Genomic DNA, 19,443 nt, shown 5'->3' with positions numbered 1-19,443 from the left:
TCTTTTTACTTGACCAAATAAAATAATTGTCCTATAAAAAAGTTCAATGTTTTTACACTACATGTTCATGGTTAAAAGAAAATATAATTTCGTCCCCAGGGAATATAAAATTATGCATAAAAGGCAAACCTTATCCTTAGAAATTATGCATACTAACAATATATGACTGCTAGAAGTTCAATTATTCAGCAACAAAAACTTCATTTAAAGATACATCCTCTTTAAATGCTTCCAAAACTTTAAAGGAAATCACAAACATGTATCAATACTGTCTATAATGTATAACTTTATAAAACATTTACCTGAGATTTCAATGACAACAAGGGGGTCCATTAATGGCAATATTGTGAGAAGATCCCGCAGTCGGAACTCGCCTTTTTGATGTATTCTATCAGATCTAAATGTTCCCGAGTTGATGAGACATATATCTGCAGGCACTGCTTCTAATATAATATCTGTTACAAAATTTCCTGCAATATATAAAGGATATTGAATGACTGTAGGCTCAATACTGTATTTATTGAAAAAGTTGAATAAATTACACTATGCTAGCCTCTGATGAGCAAAATATTATTTTATTTAACAAGTTCAATAATTTCAGTTATGAACCTACAAGAATATAATATTCTATTTATCACATATCCAAAATAAAGACTGCTTAAAGTGCAAAAGAATAATTTGTCATTGACGCACCTATAGTTTAGTTTAGCACATCTTTATATTATGTTTGTATAATGTAAATGACGTGGCCATGCAATACCATTTTTACGGAGTCGCAAAATGGGCACGGATATGTGATAAAATAGATGATTACAAAAAAGTTGTATTACATTTTGGTACCAGGACCAAAGCTTAAGTTGTTTTTGTTATTAAGTTAGAAAGAAATTGGTGTATGTGTTAGAATTATTGTTAACTGCATGAAAAAAAGTCATCAACTTCCCAAAAATTAAATAGAATGATGAAGATATAACCTTACCTAAATTGGTTTCCATGGTTCTTATAGAAGCGAATCTACCATCCATTGATACACCCATGCTTCCTAGATACTCGTCCATCTTTTTGTCTATTTCAGCTGAAATATAAGATAAACTTGAACACCATCAATAAAACATAAATGAACTGTACACAGTACATTAAAACCTATAGAAAAAGTATCTACCTGATATTTTGAAATTTAACAAAAAACCCATTTTTAAATACATCATCACTTGCTAGTTATACAAAAACCTTGATTACATGTGTAAGTATTTTATCTATACAATGAGTTATCTTGTACATCTGTACTCTTGAACCGGGAGATGCTCCCCGAATAGGTTTTGGACACAGGAGTATATACCTCTTGTAGTGTCAGAATTATGTCACAGACAAAGTTCAAAGTGTAAAAACAACCCAAATGTTGCGCTCGACACATTGTCTCAATATGGTGATCATTTCTGTGAAATAATTGTTAAATCTGACTTCAAATAACGAAGTTATGGGCCTGACACGATTTTGCTGCAAGGTCATGCTGTGACCTTGACCTTCAAGGTAGTCATCCATTGCGCGTGACACATCGTCTCAATATGGTGATCAATTCTGTGAAATAGTTTTAAAATCAGACTTCAAATAACAAAGTTATGGGCCGGACACAAATTCGGGATATACGTACGTATGGACGGACGGATGGCCGGACGGACGTACTCACAAAATGGTACTTATGTGACTTTTCCTTTGATCTTTTTTGCCATTTTTAGTCACACAAGGCTTAAAAAAAGACACACAAGTAAAAACGGAATGAATAAAAAAGAGAATTTACTGTTACCCATTGATCTCCACGTCACACAAGTACCTCTGGGTTCGTACGGACTGACGGACAAATGGACAACCCAGCAACTATATGCTCCCCCAAAATTTTTCGGGTAGAATAATAAATGCAATTGCTCTGACCACAATCACTGGCATGTGCTTTTTGTTAACAAATATGTTGTGGTGAAATTCTTATTGTAATGCAATAATCTGATAATCAAATTGAAATAGACAAGACAGAGACATATAGGGATCTATTCATAGACTTGTTACATTTTAACATGAGGTAATTCAATATTACAATGTTTACATCCAGCAGCCATGCTATAGTGTCTAATCAAGCAGGACTGTTTTTACACTGCTGACTTTAGGCACATCATTATCACAAGTCAGAATTCTATATTCAGAGAGTTAAAATTAATATTTTTCAACATCTAACCTGTTATTTTAAAGACTTCTTTTTTCAGATCTTCATCTTCTGGGATACTAGAATCTAGATCTACACAATCCACTGTAACGTCCACTTTGTCATCAGTTTTTGTCATTACTATCTTACTTAAGTTACGGAAGTCAGTACCACTCTTTATCACATACTTTCCATTTACCTGGAAATATCAACAATTGCCATTTTTAAATCTGTTCTCATTTAATATATTTCAACCAATGGCTGACATGTACAACTCTCACAGATTAGAGTTAATCATTATATATTTCACGGTTAACGGTAACTTAATAATATTACAATTATGTTTGCTGCATATATTTCACAATTCGATTCATTATTCCAAAATTTCTTATTTAAAATCATTTTCATTCAAATGACTCTTTAAGCATCTTATATTTTATCCCATCAAACCATCTTTTAGATTTAGTACTCTTCAACCTTCAATTTCCACATGGTACTCAACTCTTAACCTGCAGAATTCTTAAATGAACTTGTCCAGCTTCCATTTTTGAACTGTCCATTTATCTTTTTTGGGAATATAAAGTTGAAAAACTTAAGTTGGTCAGCCAACAGTATAGAGGCTGGTCTGAATGCAAGGATGTATAGGCCTATACTAGTGTCATAGGCTAGCTAATTTTTGGTTCCATTAGTGGAAGGGTTAAAGAAGGCAAAATCTTACTTTTTCTACATTAAAGTCATGATCATGTCCTCCTAGTACAATATCTAGACCGTCAACACACTGGGCTAACTTTCTGTCATTTGGCCATCTCATGTGAGTCAATGCTATCACCAAGTCTGCGCCCTGTTCAAATAGATATACATGTATACATTATGTATACATATGTAACATATGTATCAAATCACATGAAAAATTCAAAACATTTTAAATAAAAACTTAAACAAAAGAATCAGGACATGCAAACACCTAAAAACATAGAATTTGAATTCGAATTCCTAACATAGATCAATTTGGGCACTAAAACAGTAAGATATGTAAAAGCTTACAAAGAAATATGCTCAGTATTACCTGAAAACCACACACTAATGTACAGAAAATTTCTACAGATAAGAGTACATGTACATGAGTTTCTCAAATGTTGGTCAATGCAGTTAAATTTAAGTAAAGTTCCATGTAGAAAACTTTCAGCTTGCATATTATACAACAGATACACATACATATATACAGGAAAATAACTATCTAGGTGGTGTACTTCAGATGAGAGTAATCTGTGGTAATAATATACACTTCTTTCATAAAAAATGTCTGCACATTTTAGAAAATTGCTGTTAATTGAAATTAATTTTTCTTGCCTGTAAAACAAAGTATTTATACACTACAAAAAAAAACAACATAAAAAATCTTTTAATTTCCACATCACCTCTTCCCTGAGTTCAGCAGCTAACTTGTTTCCAACTTCTACAAAATCTTCAAAAATGATATCTTCAGGGTCTATAGTAGATAAAGTATCAATCCATTCCTCCTCTACCAGACCCATTAACCCTATCTGAAAATACATAGCAAAGTTCTCCACTTACTTTAAATGATATAAAATATGGTATTTTGATTTTTGTTTTATAGTTTAAGAAGGTGTCACCAAATGAATTGTCCAGAAAGATAAATGAAACTGCAACATCTGTCATGCCACTAGCATGTAGCACCTGCTTAAGTATAAAACATAATAAATAGTTACCAAATTGTACTGGTGGCATGTCGGGCTGGTAATGTAATGATCGCCGACAGCATGTGTTCAAACCCTGTCTTGGGCAAGTCTATGTTTCTTTGAGCAAGAAACTTTACACTTATTGCTCAGTACTGGTTGGTTCCAGGAACATATTTGAAAGTGTGTCTATAAGCTTATAGCTTCCTACACAATCAAACTAAAATAAATTCTATATAAACTAAAAGCATAATAACACTGAGATGAAGTATGGGGCAACTTCATATAGCTGTCACATGGCTGTTATCGGTATAAAAATTTTGGGAAGTGAAGATCTTACATCGAAAGAAACTCAATTCTCAGTTTCATGTATATGACATAAAAAATGTTTACCTGATTTACAGTAGAAAATTGACCTACCTTAACACCGTGCCAGTCTAGCATATGTTTCACTTTGCCTTCAGCTAATGGTTTAAATGTTAACCTATCTGTGATATTACTCATCAACCAGGGAAAATTTGTCTGCTCCGCAAAATCCTCTAAATGGTCAACACCAAAATCTGAAAAATAAATTTACATCAATTTTATCAATTTTTTTGAAACTACTATGCCAAATTAATAAGCTTCATTTTCCATGACTGCTGATCTTTGGCCCTCAGGGCTTTTATAGAAATAACAATCAAGATAATCATGCAATCATACACTTCTAAGATTTTACTTTTGTCCTCTTCATATATCTTCCCTAAAATGGACTACACTGAGGTTTTGAAACTGGAAATATTTTTTTCAGAGAATTTTATTCCATTTGATGATGAAGGTCCATACCAATAACTTGTGTACACAATTTCACATCACTTGCTCATTCTTTTGTTCCAAAATAATCATTTGATTGTACAAGTTGACTGTAAAATGTAAAAAGAGTTTAAATTCTTCAAATAAGAATCAGGCTAAAAATAACACTAGACATCAACTTTCAATTTAATTATGGGTACATTTCTTTATTACATTTTTCATAATTTCTTTTTGTTTTGAGTGTCCCAGATCTACATAAGATTTTAAAATTCTATAGGTTTTTTGGATGTCAGTGGAGCTCCTTTAAAGATTTTTAAGGAAGATGTAAAGGTATTTTCCTTGATTACTATTTATTTAGTTTAGAACAACACACATGTATCAACAAGAGCAATCAGTGATCACATGTGTCGCCTCATGATGGCCAATTTCATGTTGGGACAAGTTTTGTGACAGACGGACAGTGCACAACTAGATTTGTTACTGATCATTCCTGTAAAGTTTGGATAAAATTGCACCAGTAGTTTATGAGGAGTAGTCCGGACAAGCTTTTGTTTATCTGGCAACACACAGAAAAAAAAAACACCTTTTTATCAAAGGGCCATAACTCGGCCAAAAATCATTCAACCGAAAAACCCGTGCAATATGCGCAAGGACTTGAGCTACAGATCAATCCTGTAAAGTTTCATTGAAATTGCAATAGTGGTATAAGAGAAGTAGTCCGGACAAACTTTACAAATAAAAATTATTAAAGGGCCATAACTCTGACAAAAATCATTGAACCTGAAAATACTGACAATATGCACAACTAGATTTGGTACTGATCATTCCTGTAAAGTTTGGATGAAATTGCACCAGCAGTTTATGAGGAGTAGTCCGGACAAGTTTTGTGACTGACGGACAGACGGACGTTCTCACAGGACAGTAATTATGTGGCTACTCTATTGTTCTCTCTATTGTTCTTTTTAGCCACACAAAAGAAAATAGCCACATAAAATCATTACGGAATGAATGACATCAAAGAGAAAGAACAGTTACCTATTGTCCCTCTAGCCACATAATTACTCTCCTGTGAGTGCAGACAGACAGACGACAGAGAAGTGATCACAAAAATGTGCTAATGTTTACAATCCCTTTATCAAAAGTAACTCTACTGAGGTAAAAAAAGCCTAAAACAGAAAACTTGAAATTTTTACATCAACTTTTTTGAAACCACTCTGCCAAAATGAAGCACTTAAAATGAAAATTCTTCAATGATGATACAGAAATATACTCAAAATTAAATTGAATATTAATGGTTAGTGCAATTCTTAGCTTAATATGAGTAAAAAGCATTGCAACGCTTTTCATTTTTGGGCCATTTGGCTCATTAAATAGTATACAAATCCAGAAAAAAATATTTCCAATCCTGTCATTTCAAATAATCTCAGTGTAGTCCCTTTAAGACATTTAACATCAATATTTAAAACATGTTAATTGACTTACCAAAGTCATGGTTACCATACACTGCACATTGTACCTGTATGGCATTTAACATTGGTATCATCTGGTTACCTTTCAAAAATATACTCACTGAAAAATATTCAAAATTACATATACATTTAACGTGATACAATACATCTTTACTTAATTACACAAAACTCTATAATCACTTAATTAACATGACTAAACTAACTCTTGAATTTCTTAAATGGTATTATGGATTGGTCATTCAAGCTTCCTTTTTTAGACTGTCCAATATCAATATTGGGGATATCAAGATTGAACAGATTCAGCTAACAGATCTGTAGCAAAGGTCTATAACTTTTGGTGCCAGAAGGTTAAGGGCTAAGATCAGGAAGGAAAACTTTTATTTGAATAAACTTCATTTGCAAAATGTTATATGTACATTATCATACTAGACAATGATTAGTAAGATAATTTATGCAGTTATAATGATCTTTCCCTAAACAATGACTCTACTGACACTATCATGTAGGGTATGACACTGCCTTTCCTTGGAACACAAATTATGTAAAAACTGGAAGTGACTTCTTTTTTCCAACTGCCTTTATAAATGAAACTGTGTTGGAAGTTTTTGATAAGATTCTAAAATTTAAAAACTTAAAAGCATAAAAAAGAAGGTTTAAAAAAGTCAGTGTGCCTATTGTTACATACAAAATGTATGTATAAATTATAGTTTTTGACAGTATTGACTGTTTTGTGACCATTATTTATTCAGTGGCATGTTAATTCATCAATGTAATTCATAATTATTTTTAAAAGAAAGAACCTTTAGAAGTTCATTAACGTGCTTAACCATGCTTAACCATTCATAGATTGTCACTTAAATTCTTGTAACCTGACATATATATCAATCTACATGTAAAATATTGTTCTCTAATACATAGTACCATTATCAAAAAATAATTTACCTAGATGGTTAGGGTAACCCTAACCCTATTTACCTAGATAAAGCAGCTATTTCTGTTGATTCTTATAAAATATTACAAATGATGCAAATGATCTATAAACTCTAATTTTGACAATGATCTATTATGTTCTCTAGATTATTGAAAAGAATATTCATATGTTACAGTAAAAGAGATCAGTTCATTATATATAGGAGAATTTTACTTACTTAAAGAAGGATTAAGAGCATCCCCACTGAACAATACAAGAGGATTTTCATCCTTTAATGATTTCACATAATGAGTCATCCTGGCTGCCCCACCAGATGGTTCAATTTTCTGCGGCTCAATATTGTACACATCGTTAAAATGTAGAATCGTAACTTTTTTCTCTGTCATGGTGATATTTCTCTAATTTTTCTTCTACATCAGTTTTCTAAAAGTAGAATGTGCAACCATTTTCAATAATAAATAAACATGAGAATGAAACTAGAAATGTGTCCATAGGACACGGCCCGGGTGCCCCCATTGCCCCACTGTTCTGTCAATCTTATGACTCTAGGTCAAATATTTTTTGAAAATTAAAAATCTTTTACTAAGTAAAGGGCAAAAACTTTACAAATACTGAATAAATCCACAAGCGAACCCCAAGGTGCATAAGTACACATGCTGACCAACATTCTTGTAAACTTTCAGGCCTCCAAGTGAAATACTTTTTGAGCTATGCATGAACAAGTTGAAAATTGCAAATTTATACTACTGTAAGTCAAGGGCAATAACTCTAACAAAACTGAAAAAAATCCACATGCAAAGTCCCAGGTTCATAGCTTCACAGTGATGTGAATCAATATGCCTGTAATTTAGTGATGTTGATTATAATATTCCTGTAAAGTTGGTTCATTCTAACTCAGGCCTACAAGTTTCAAACGGGTGCATAGAAAAACCGGAAAGCACCGGATAGCACCGAAATACCGGAAAGCACTCAAATTTCTATTAAAAACATATGAAAACGTTAATTAATCGGTTTGAAAGTGTTACCAATCGATTTATTAGATCAAATCTTTCAGACAAGTCATTTTTATATTTATATATTGATAATTATTACGAGTATTTAGGAAAATAGATATATCGAGTGCTTTCCGGTCCTGTTAAGATACATGTACATTACCGGATAGCAATATTGTTTATCAAAGTTATACATGAAAACTTTATCTTATTGGTTTGAAAGTGTAACCAATCGATTTATTAGATCAAAATCTTTCAGACAACATGTTTTTATAAATATATATTGATAATTATTACGTTTGATTAGGAAAATAAGAAATATCGAGTGCTTTCCGGTCCTGCTAGGGTACACGTACTTTACCGAAATAGCAATATAGTTTATCAAAGTAATACATGAAAACTTTATTTTATTGGTTTGAAAGTGTAACCAATCGATTTTATTAGATCAAAATCTTTCAGACAACATGTTTTTATAAATATATATGATAATTATTACTATTATTTAGGAAAATAAGATATATCGAGTGCTTTCCGGTCCTGCTAAGGTACATGTTACTTTACCGGATAGCAATATAGTTTATCAATTTAATACATGAAAACTTTATTTTAATGATTTGAAAGTGTTACCAATCGATTTAATATATCAAAATTTTCCAGACAACATGTTTTTATAATTGTACTATGATTATTATAAACGATTATTTAGGAATGTTAAAGAAATTGAGAATGCTTTTCCGGTTTTGTTAAGTATATGTACCGAATAGCACTCGAATTTTCACTAAAAAACGTACAACCTTCATTGTATTGAATTGAAAACGTTACCAAGAGATTTATTAGGAAAAAATCTCCCTGACATTATTTTTTTATAATTAATATTACGAATAAAAAAAGTTTAAAATAGATATTAAAATAGATATATCGAGTGCTTTCCGGTCCTGCACATTCCATTATTGCTTTCCGGTCCTGTGAAGTAATAGTAATACATCACCGAAAAGCACTGGTCCTCTTACCTCAGACATACAGATGGTATATTAAATATTTAAAATGTATGTACCTTGTCTAATATATAATATATTTATTTGTTGTAGCTATATGGAAGACAAGAGGATTCAAAAATAGCAGGAAGAGAAGAACAATAATTGTTTCAGTGATGTTTTTTTTATTTTTGACAATAAACAGTGCAATAAATAAAAATAAACGAAACTAAATACTAAGAACAAAATAAACAGATATAAAAACAGAACTTAGCAAACATAATTATATACATACATAATTGAAAAAAAAGTATGATATTGAAATCAATCAAGGCACACTTCACGCCTCGTTTATTACACGTGCACACGCTGATTGAACGGACACACGCTGATTTAATTATCACATTTAAAGAGGTGTTAATAATACACAATAACTTGATGTATTTAAATGATTGATTAATTGAGGTATTTATATATGATATTGAAATGTCATTTAAACTTTAATTTAATTATATTTACAAATAGTGATGTTTTAAAAACAAAATCAACAAATAACTATCTCATTATTATATACATATAAAACTACAAAATATATATACATTAGGCAGACCCCTACATTTTTTTTATGTAATATTAATATCAATGCATATTATATTATATAAATGGTAAATCCATTTCAGTTCGAGTATGGGCTAGACTACAGCCTGATGAGCATAAATGACATCTTAAGACACACTCGAACCTACTAATGCGGTCGTGATATAAATTTTTATATAATATACATTGATATTGATACTTAATATTTATGTTTCAACATATATGTTTTCCAAACATAAATTTTCAGGCACTGTGTAATTGCAATTCCAGACAAAAAAAATGAATGTCATGTCAATGTCATCGGTCATAGATAAATATCAATACACAATATATTGTGTTGTAGTATATAAGTTCGAGTATGGGCTTGACTATATAGCCTGATGAGCATAAATGACATCTTAAGACACAACTCGAACTTACTTATGCGGTCATCTATAATATATTTATGCATTGATATTTATCCCGTCTTTGGTTTCTTCACTGTCAAACAGTCCGAGTGTTAATTTTTCTTTTTCGTTGACCTGGTTCTTTACCGTGGGTTTCTTGGTGCAATAATCGTCGATTGTCCGTCCGTAGATGTCATGTAACCGGGCTTTTGATACGGGTGGCGTCGAAAACGGACAAAATGCTTGCGTCTCTGTTCGTCCGTCATGTCTACATACACAGATTTGGTGAGTTGAAATTGTGAATGAGTTTGTGCGAGTCTGAACTCACCAGCACCGATAATGGCACTACGCAAGTCCAGAAATTGACCTTGGACCAGGGAATGGAGCGTCTCAACCAGGTCAGTCAATGGCTTGGACTTCCAGTCTATGGCCTGTTTAAGGACATGGTTCATTGACTCTTTGTCTTATATTTTTTTCTGTCACGGATTTTCTGAATGTTGGATGGACGGGAAACTTCATCATATTTGGCTGCTAACTTATCATAGACTTGTTTGGGTTTGTTCTGAGATAATAAATCCGTGACTTCGTCCATTACATAGTCGGGCGTACGTAAAAACTCACCTTGTTGTCTAGAATTGCCGTGAGGACCTAAACCTAATTATCTAATTTAATGTGCATGTAAAGGACAGTGTCTAATTAATGCAACTTTGATGTGCAGGTCGGTACTCTCAATTATCATAATTGTGTACAAATTGATTAAATCATCACCTTTTTGTGCTACAATATACAAGGTCTTTAATCAGCAAGGATTAGCACGTGTGATAAACAATACAACAACTACTGTCCTCCACTGATGACCACATTGCTTTTCGGTACACATAGTATGGAAAAAATAAAGACATAACTGAAAGAAAATTTTATAAGTTTTTCTTTATTTTACATGATATAAAAATATAATAAGAAAAAATATGGTTCGATGCTGTTGAATAACTTATTGGTACTTTTTACACATCCTCTTTCTGTCCTTCACACAACCTATAAAATATTAGAAATATGATACATTGTCAGATATATGGTATGAGCAAGATTTGAAAAATCGTGTAACTAATCATAATATTTTTAATTGAAATAATGTCAACTTAATTAATCAATTAAAAAAAGTTTTCATGTATTAAAATTGGATAAACAAATTGCTATTCGGTAATGTACATGTATCTTAGCAGGACCGGAAAGCACTCGATATATCAGTTTTCCTAAATACTCGTAATAATTATCATTATATATTTATAAAAACATGTTGTCTGAAAGATTTGATCTAATAAATCGATTGGTAACACTTTCAAACCAATAAAATAAAGTTTTCATGTATTACTTTTGATAAACTATATTGCTATTCGGTAAAGTACGTGTACCCTAGCAGGACCGGAAAGCACTCGATATTTCTTATTTTCCTAATCAAACGTAATAATTATCAATATATATTTATAAAAACATGTTATCTGAAAGATTTTTGATCTAATAAATCGATTGGTTACACTTTCAAACCAATAAAATAAAGTTTTCATGTATTACTTTGATATTCAATATTGCTATCCGGTAATGTACATGTACCTTAGCAGGACCGGAAAGCACACGATATATCTATTTTCCTAAATAATCGTAAAAATTATCAATATATTTTTATAAAAATGACTTGTCTGTAAGATTTTGATCTAATAAATCGATTGGTAACACTTTCAAACCAATAAAATAAAGTTTTCATGTATAACTTTGATAAACAATATTGCTATCCGGTAATGTACATGTATCTTAACAGGACCGGAAAGCACTCGATATATCTATTTTCCTAAATACTCGTAATAATTATCAGTATATAAATATAAAAATGACTTGTCTGAAAGATTTTAATCTAATAAATCGATTGGTAACACTTTCAAACCGATTAATTAACGTTTTCATATGTTTTTAATAGAAATTTAAGTGCTTTCCGGTATTTCGGTGCTATCCGGTGCTTTCCGGTTTTTCTATGCACCGGTTTCAAACCATCTAAAATTTTATTCGGACATGAGGACTGACTGTATCGAAATTTATCTCGGCCCTCCTGATTTTTAGCTGGCGAGGTCCGAGGACCAACAGACTTTCGCACAGACTGGTTTTGTAGGATGGTGCATTTAGTGATGACATTATGTTTCATGAATCCTAAGCCAGTGTTCTATATCACAAAGCAACTTTCTTACGCCTGACAGAGCATCCCATACCTTATTTTCATTAAATTATAACTAACAAGTACAAAGTACGTAAGGAAAAAGCTTAAGGAAAAAGCTGCATTAAATACATTACGGGTTAAACTGTGACCATTTAATGCATCTTTAGCTGTCTATGCCTGCACTGACACAGTGTAAAGTGCTCTACCTCAAGTATTAACTTGTTTTGAACCGAAATCTTTATTTAGCGGCAAAGTCAGATACGTAAATTACATAATTTTTACTTATTTCTTGCTTTTGATGCATACGTTGTAACTACTTAGTCATGACTATTGCTCTTAAAAGTTAAATATAAGATTAAATAACCTTAAGACATTAATACTCTCCAGACGCTTTTCCAGAGCGTCACGTAACTCAGATCTAGGTTGGGTTTTGATAAATACCAATATACGGTATATAATATTGTACTTTCAACAATAAAAATGTGTTGTATAATCTCAATATCAGAAACTTCTGATACTTTGTAATATATTAAGCTACATGCCAATAGGCCTTTATATATTTTTATTACTGTCGTTTTATTTTTTGCAAAATCATAGATCAGAGTTACTTAAATTATGGACTGTGATATAAGTTAAGAAAAAGGTTAAAATTATAAAAATCACAGATAAGATTATGACTACAACAAGCATGAAACATCATAATAACCAAGAGCACAAAAAATGCTCAAAGTTATAAGATTTTATATTGTTGTCTATAAATTTAACAAAGATGTTAATATATTATTAGGAGGATAAAAATATTTATACAGGTTAAAAAAATAATAATACAATGATTTTGGTCAAGGTGATCTATGGTTACAAGGATAGCTACAGTAACTGTAGCCCATTAAGTTAAAAAGTTTATTTCCAATGGAGTCCTATGAACCAAAAATAGAACAAGATGTAACTAGAGAGTTTTATTTAAATAAGACAAAAAAGATGATGAAATAACTTCGAAATAATGTTGGGATTTTTAAATATAAGTTTAAATAATCATAATGTTTGTAATTGAAAGTGCAAAATGCGCTCACTAGTTTCAAAGACACCTACAGGCTATATAATCACAGTAAGTATGCATAGTCATAGAAAATAAGAAACAGGAATTACACGTACAAGATGACTAAGAATAGAATGAAAGTTGGCATTTTTATAAAGCCACTCAGTAATAAAGAAAATTACTTTGATCTATAGCAGTCTAGCTTTGTATGATCTTGAGATCTTGATGCTAAAATGATTTTACTGTATCTCTGTTTAATCTTTTGATGTCGTTTAAACTACCAACACCATTTAAACCAATTGCTATTTAATCTTGTGTAGTCTTAATGTCCAATATTTTTATACTAATCTTATTTTCTATCATTATTATTAGAAGTAGTTCAATAAACATATTAATTGAAGAAAGCCGCTGCCGTCTTCTGTTGTTTTTTTTAACTCATTTAGTGACTAAAATTTGAGGCGTGGTCAAAATTGTGAAAGTACATGTATGACATTCAAATGTAGATGTAGGTAAACTGTTGTTAAGGTATTTTAAAAAAGGTAACATTTAGACCTGAAAAATTAGAACTGTTCCATGAAACAGTTCTGTTTTCATACCATTTGAACTTGCACGTTGATTTTACATTATCTTGGAATGTGAAACATGGAACTTTCTGATAGGGCTATATACATGTATATAGTTCCTGAATAAGCGTTCGAATTTACATAACAAACATCAAATGCTACAAAAAATGTTGATTTATTATAAATGCCTATCAAATGAGTACATGTTTTGATAATAATAAATTCAGATAAATATTCCTGTACAAATCATTTGCTTTGAAAGAATTAATTTAAACAAAATTTGTGTTATACATTTTGGCAAAAGGGAGTAATTTGAGAGCATTGGAAACAAAGCAAAGATGAAAATCGCTATTTCTGTTGTATTGAGCCTGTTCGTGAGAAATCTAGCAAAGTAAAAAAAATCTCACTGGTTCCTAAACAAAATATACCGTAGGTGGCATACTTTCCTCAAAACTAAAATATTTTGGAATTAACGATCGACACCGAAATAGAGATATAACAAAACTGATATGAAGTACTGTGCAACTTTTTTCAGCTGACACCAGCAAATACACATTTATATGTGATTACTGCTGGAATGAGTATTCATTTTTTTGTGAAATAAATGGAAGTTAATACTATAGTATGGTGCGTAATACATGGACATAATACGTAAGTGAATGGCTTATAATGAAGGTTCAATAAGAGTTTCTGTCGTAATTGCCACAATTATATGGGGGGAACAGCTCATCATATTTCTTTGATGATGTAAACTTACTGTGATGTTTTAGTCTGTACATGTAAGAAAAATCTTTAAAAAAGGGGAAATTTCTTGTAGGCTATGAAAACAACAAAATAACACGAAAATTGCAGACTCAGTTTGTTTATATTCGTGAAGGATAATGGAAAGGTGCTAAAGCCTTTTCAAACAAGAAGCAACCACAGATCGAGGCCGAATGGAGAATTGTAATTAATTAACAGACGATATAGTCATCTCATACACTGACATTTAAAACACATAAAAAGGCAATGGATGGACGGACGGATGTACGGACGGAGTCTATTTCCATATCCCCAGCCGCCTTACATAGTATGCATTTCTATTCAGATATTTATTAAAGATCCTGTAACAATTTTTTTATGGTTTTAAATCATAAATATGATGCTCAAATTAAGATTAATCAATATTGTAGGTTCCAAAAAGCATTATTTGTAAAAATATTACCGAATTTAACATTCCATGTAAATAAAGGGAGGTAATAAAAACTGATTTTCTATAAAGTTTAAGTTAAATGTTACAATAAGTTATACAGTTTATTTTGGCTAAATCGGCATGAGAAAATGCCTTTGGCCATTTACAATAACTTTCATGATGGCCAAGACAACAGAAATATATACAATATAGATATAACATACAAAAACATATATACATCAAACGATTATTTTAACAATATTTCTATAACTTGAAAGTACTTTAAACAGATATTTTAAGGAGCAGCCATATTTGCAAGAAATTCTGCTCTTAATTTCATAGCACATGAAGTAAATTTTGCAACATTTCTTATTTTTCTTATATTTTTACTTGACAAAAGAAAATAAAATTTATTTAGAGTAGGAAAGGAATAGTTTATACAATATCTTTTACGCAACTCTCTGTAAATAGGACAACAGAGTAAAAAATGATATTCGTTTTCAACATGAGTACTACACATTTTACAGATACGATCGTTTCTATCAATTCCAACAAATCTACCATTTTTCAACTTCTAAATTATGTGACGACAATCTAAATCGAGACATTGTTTGTCTACAGGAACTTTTATCTATCACCGTCAAATATTTTTCAAAAGAAAATTCTGTCTTGAACAAACAGTAAAATTTAAGTTTTGGTTGATTTGCAATTGTTTCGCTCCACTCTTGTACGTATTGATCCCGTAATCTTTGCTTTAATACAGACATATAGTTATTATCAAAATTTGTTTCATTCCATAAGTATCCATAGCCTAAATTATTTAACAATTTTTTCACAGACAAAGTCCAGGAATTATTTGAATTTAGATTTTCTGATGACTTTAATTCTGAAAAAATGTTAATACATAAGTGAACCTGGACATTTCATTATCTTTAACCATTGTTTCAATGCTCGCTCTTTACATAATACAGACAATGGAAAGCGACCAAGCTCACCCAGCACAGCAGCATTTGATGTCTGGGTTCTAACACCAAGAATTCTCTTGCAAAAACGAAAATGAAGTTTATCAATTTCTTTATAATTATATACTCCCCATACTTCTGAGCCATATAGAAGTATAGGGACTACAAGAGAATCAAACAGTGATAATTGTGTTTTTATATCAAGATTTAGTCTACTTATAACTGAAAGAAGATTGTTATATGCTCTGAGAGCTTGGTCGTTTAGAGCCTGAACAGCAAATTTCATGTTGCCAGTATAGTAAAATTTAACACCAAGGTAACAAAAAGAATTAACGATATCTAGCTTAGCACCATTTACATACCAATTATAATTGCATTGCGTTTTTCTTTTCTCAAAAATACATATTTTAGTCTTGCCAGCATTGATTTTAAGGCCCCACTGCAACGAGTATATATAAATGTTATCAAGAAAGGATTGCAAACTATTTGGGTTTGTGGTAAATAGAGCTATGTCATCAGCAAATAACAACATATGTACAGATAGTAAAGATAAATCAGTCTCTGTTAATTGTGACACATCAACAATATTTTTTACATCATTAACAAATAAAATGAATAATAGAGGAGAGAGTGGTTCCCCTTGTTTAACACCAATAGAAACATTAAACATGTCAGAAATGGTCAAGTAAGCTGTGTCTTTTACACAAGATTTTACGTTTTGATAGATGGCTTTTACCATTCTAACCATTTTACAGCTGATACCAGATTCTATAAGTTTTAAATCACAATGCTTCATGTATAACCGTATCAAAAGCTCGTTCATAATCGATGAACGCACAATAAAGTTTAGATTTTTTTGAAAGTATTTTCTGAATAATACTATGCAATATAAACACACAATCAGCAGTACTCCGCCCATCTCTAAAACCAAACTGAGATTCATTAAAAACTTTTTCCTCTTCACACCATTTATTTATGCGGTTTCTTAACGCTAATGAGAAAATCTTTGCTAAGACATTGACAATTGTAATCCCTCTATAATTTGAAGGTACCTTACGATCGCCTTTTTAAAAATAGGAATGATAACGCCTTTACTCCAAGATTCAGGATATTCACCTTTATCAAATATATTATTAAAAAGTTTTACAAGATAAGGAGCAATAAAATCTTTAGAATCTATGAAAAAATCCGCTACATTTTTATCAATGTCACAGCTTTTATGCCTTTTTTAAACATGCTATTGTCTTACGTATTTCATCAATACTAAATTTACAATCAAGACTCTCAATCTGTACCGTATCTGTTCTGTTAGAAAAATTTTCAGGGTTAAAAACATTTTCATGCTGTGTATTAGACATATTACTAAAGTATTCAACAAAATTCATGTAAACTAACATCATGATTTGCATTACTCGATTTAGTTTTATACTTTTTAATATATTTCCAAAATTGTTTAGTATTAGTCTTGCTCAACTTAGAAAGCGTTTTCTTTTCCTGATAAAAATATTGCTTTTTAGCTTTGCGCTTACTTGCACAAAAAATGCTTCGTGCATTCAAAAATAAATTCTATTGCGGTCTGACGGATCATCTTTAAATAATCTTTTGCACCTGTAAAATTCATTTTTATTTCGCTTACAATCATTGTCAAACCATAATGACGTTTTAAAATTGGAAGGTTTTCTTTTTGAACTCTTCTTTATAGTTTTACCATTCACTTTGAATGATATATCAAAAACTAAATCAGAAAACAAGTTTATACAAGTATCAATGTCAATGTTATCACACGATAAATTATTTGTAATGTCATCAAAAGAATATTTATATTCATTCAATAATGAATCAAATTTATCATTATCGATATCTTCCCATACTATTTTGTCATAAGTTATATCTTCATTTGCAATAGATTTGTTATAAACATATGAAACTGAAAACGAAATTGGACAGTGATCAGAAAATTCTGAAAGGTCATGAACTTTCATAACATCAATAAGAGAAAAAACATTTGAATCGGCAATAATGTAGTCTACAACACTTGCAGCTTTGCAGTTTCTTATAAGATTATAACATGTAAAATGACCTGGTTCAAGACGGCCATTAACAATATAGACAGCATTTTCTTTGCACAATGTAATTAATTTATTACCGAAACTATTGATTTGTTTGTCAAAGGAAGTTCGAGCTTGGATTCCTATAGGAATATCGTCTTCTTCAGGTAAATCAATAAAACGCTCAAGGTGTATATTTTCAATCATATCTGGTCTTTCACCAGTTCGAGCATTTAGGTCACCACATATTGTCACATATCCAAGCCGACTATACTTTCTGATATCATCAGATATTTGTTCAAAAAAGTCAAATTCGTATAAAGGTGATTCACATTGTTTATATACCTTTGAATCTTCAGGAGGTATATAACAACAACAAAAAAACATATCATTTGAACATGCAAACATTGATTTTTGTAATTTAAACCATATTATACCTTTGTTATTTAATGAAACTAACTCAATTTGACCTTTAAATTCACTTCTAAAGTACACAATTACCCCACCACTGTACCTTTTAGCTTTCTTATTATATTTCGGCCGAGGACATGAAAAATATTCAAAATTATTTAAGTCAATATTTAACACATTTGAATTCCATGTCTCTGTCAAAATCAAAATATCAAAGCCGTTCACAAAGTCCAAAAAGTCATTATCAGTTAATTTATTTTTAATTCCCTGGATATTCCACGAGAGAAATTTTAGCTGCCTCCTTACGTTTTCCTACGCCTGCACACTATCTGTGACCATATGTTGGTTCTGGTCCCGACCTGAAATGTAAGGTTGTTTCCTCGAGTGCGACGCTCGAGAATTGGGACAGGACCTGGCGGGAGACGGTCCACTGTGTAAGATCGATTATCGATATACAGTGTATCATATGAAAGCACTGCTGTTTTATTTTCTTTTCTCGCCTGAACAAGATAAGGGATAAGTTTTTGGCGCCTCTCACGGATCTCCTGAGGGTATTGGTCACTTACACCATCATCAGTTCCAGATAATTTGAGCCTTGCTTTTTCTTTCACCTCCATCTTATCTTGGTGAAAGTTAAACTTAGCAACAATTGGGCGTATTTTGCCATGTTCATGACTTCCGACACGATGCGCCCTATCAATTTTATATCTATATGCGTCAATTATTCCAATCTTGTCAACACAAAACTTTAATACTTTCTCTGTAACAATTTTCTTTCTTTCTAGCCTCTCTATCTTTCTCTTCATCAATATTGTAGAATAACAGGTTATCTCTCATTGAACGCCCTTTTAGGTCAATAACATCATTTTTCAACGAAACTTTCTCACGTCTTAGGTCATCAACTGATTTTAATAAGCCATCACTTTTTGATTTTTCTGCCTTCAAAGCATTTATAACTTCTTCATGTTTCTTTTTTAAATCATCACACATTTCAGAGTCAAAGTTTCTGCTTGCTTC

The 19,443-nt window shown here is 31.3% G+C and overlaps 1 protein-coding gene across 1 annotated transcript; it reads right to left on the bottom strand.

Moving 5' to 3' along the window:
* Window positions 1–302: 302 nt before the first annotated feature.
* Window positions 303–12,552, bottom strand: LOC132725636 (snake venom 5'-nucleotidase-like; the record flags this gene model as incomplete). Its single annotated transcript, XM_060710814.1, is given in 9 exon segments — window positions 303–470; window positions 977–1,072; window positions 2,225–2,390; window positions 2,910–3,032; window positions 3,610–3,735; window positions 4,309–4,448; window positions 6,163–6,249; window positions 7,298–7,503; window positions 12,442–12,552. Coding segments are annotated over 8 exon segments (1,075 nt in total), but the record flags the coding sequence as incomplete, so codon positions are not given.
* Between the last annotated feature and the right edge of the window lie 6,891 nt (window positions 12,553–19,443).

The sequence above is a fragment of the Ruditapes philippinarum genome, unplaced genomic scaffold (genome assembly GCF_026571515.1).
Source record: "Ruditapes philippinarum isolate M1 unplaced genomic scaffold, ASM2657151v2 ctg912_1_1_1_1, whole genome shotgun sequence".
In the NCBI taxonomy this organism is placed as follows: Eukaryota; Metazoa; Mollusca; class Bivalvia; order Venerida; family Veneridae; genus Ruditapes; species Ruditapes philippinarum.
Note: the sequence above shows the minus strand (reverse complement) of the source record. Positions and strands in the feature narration are given on the sequence as shown.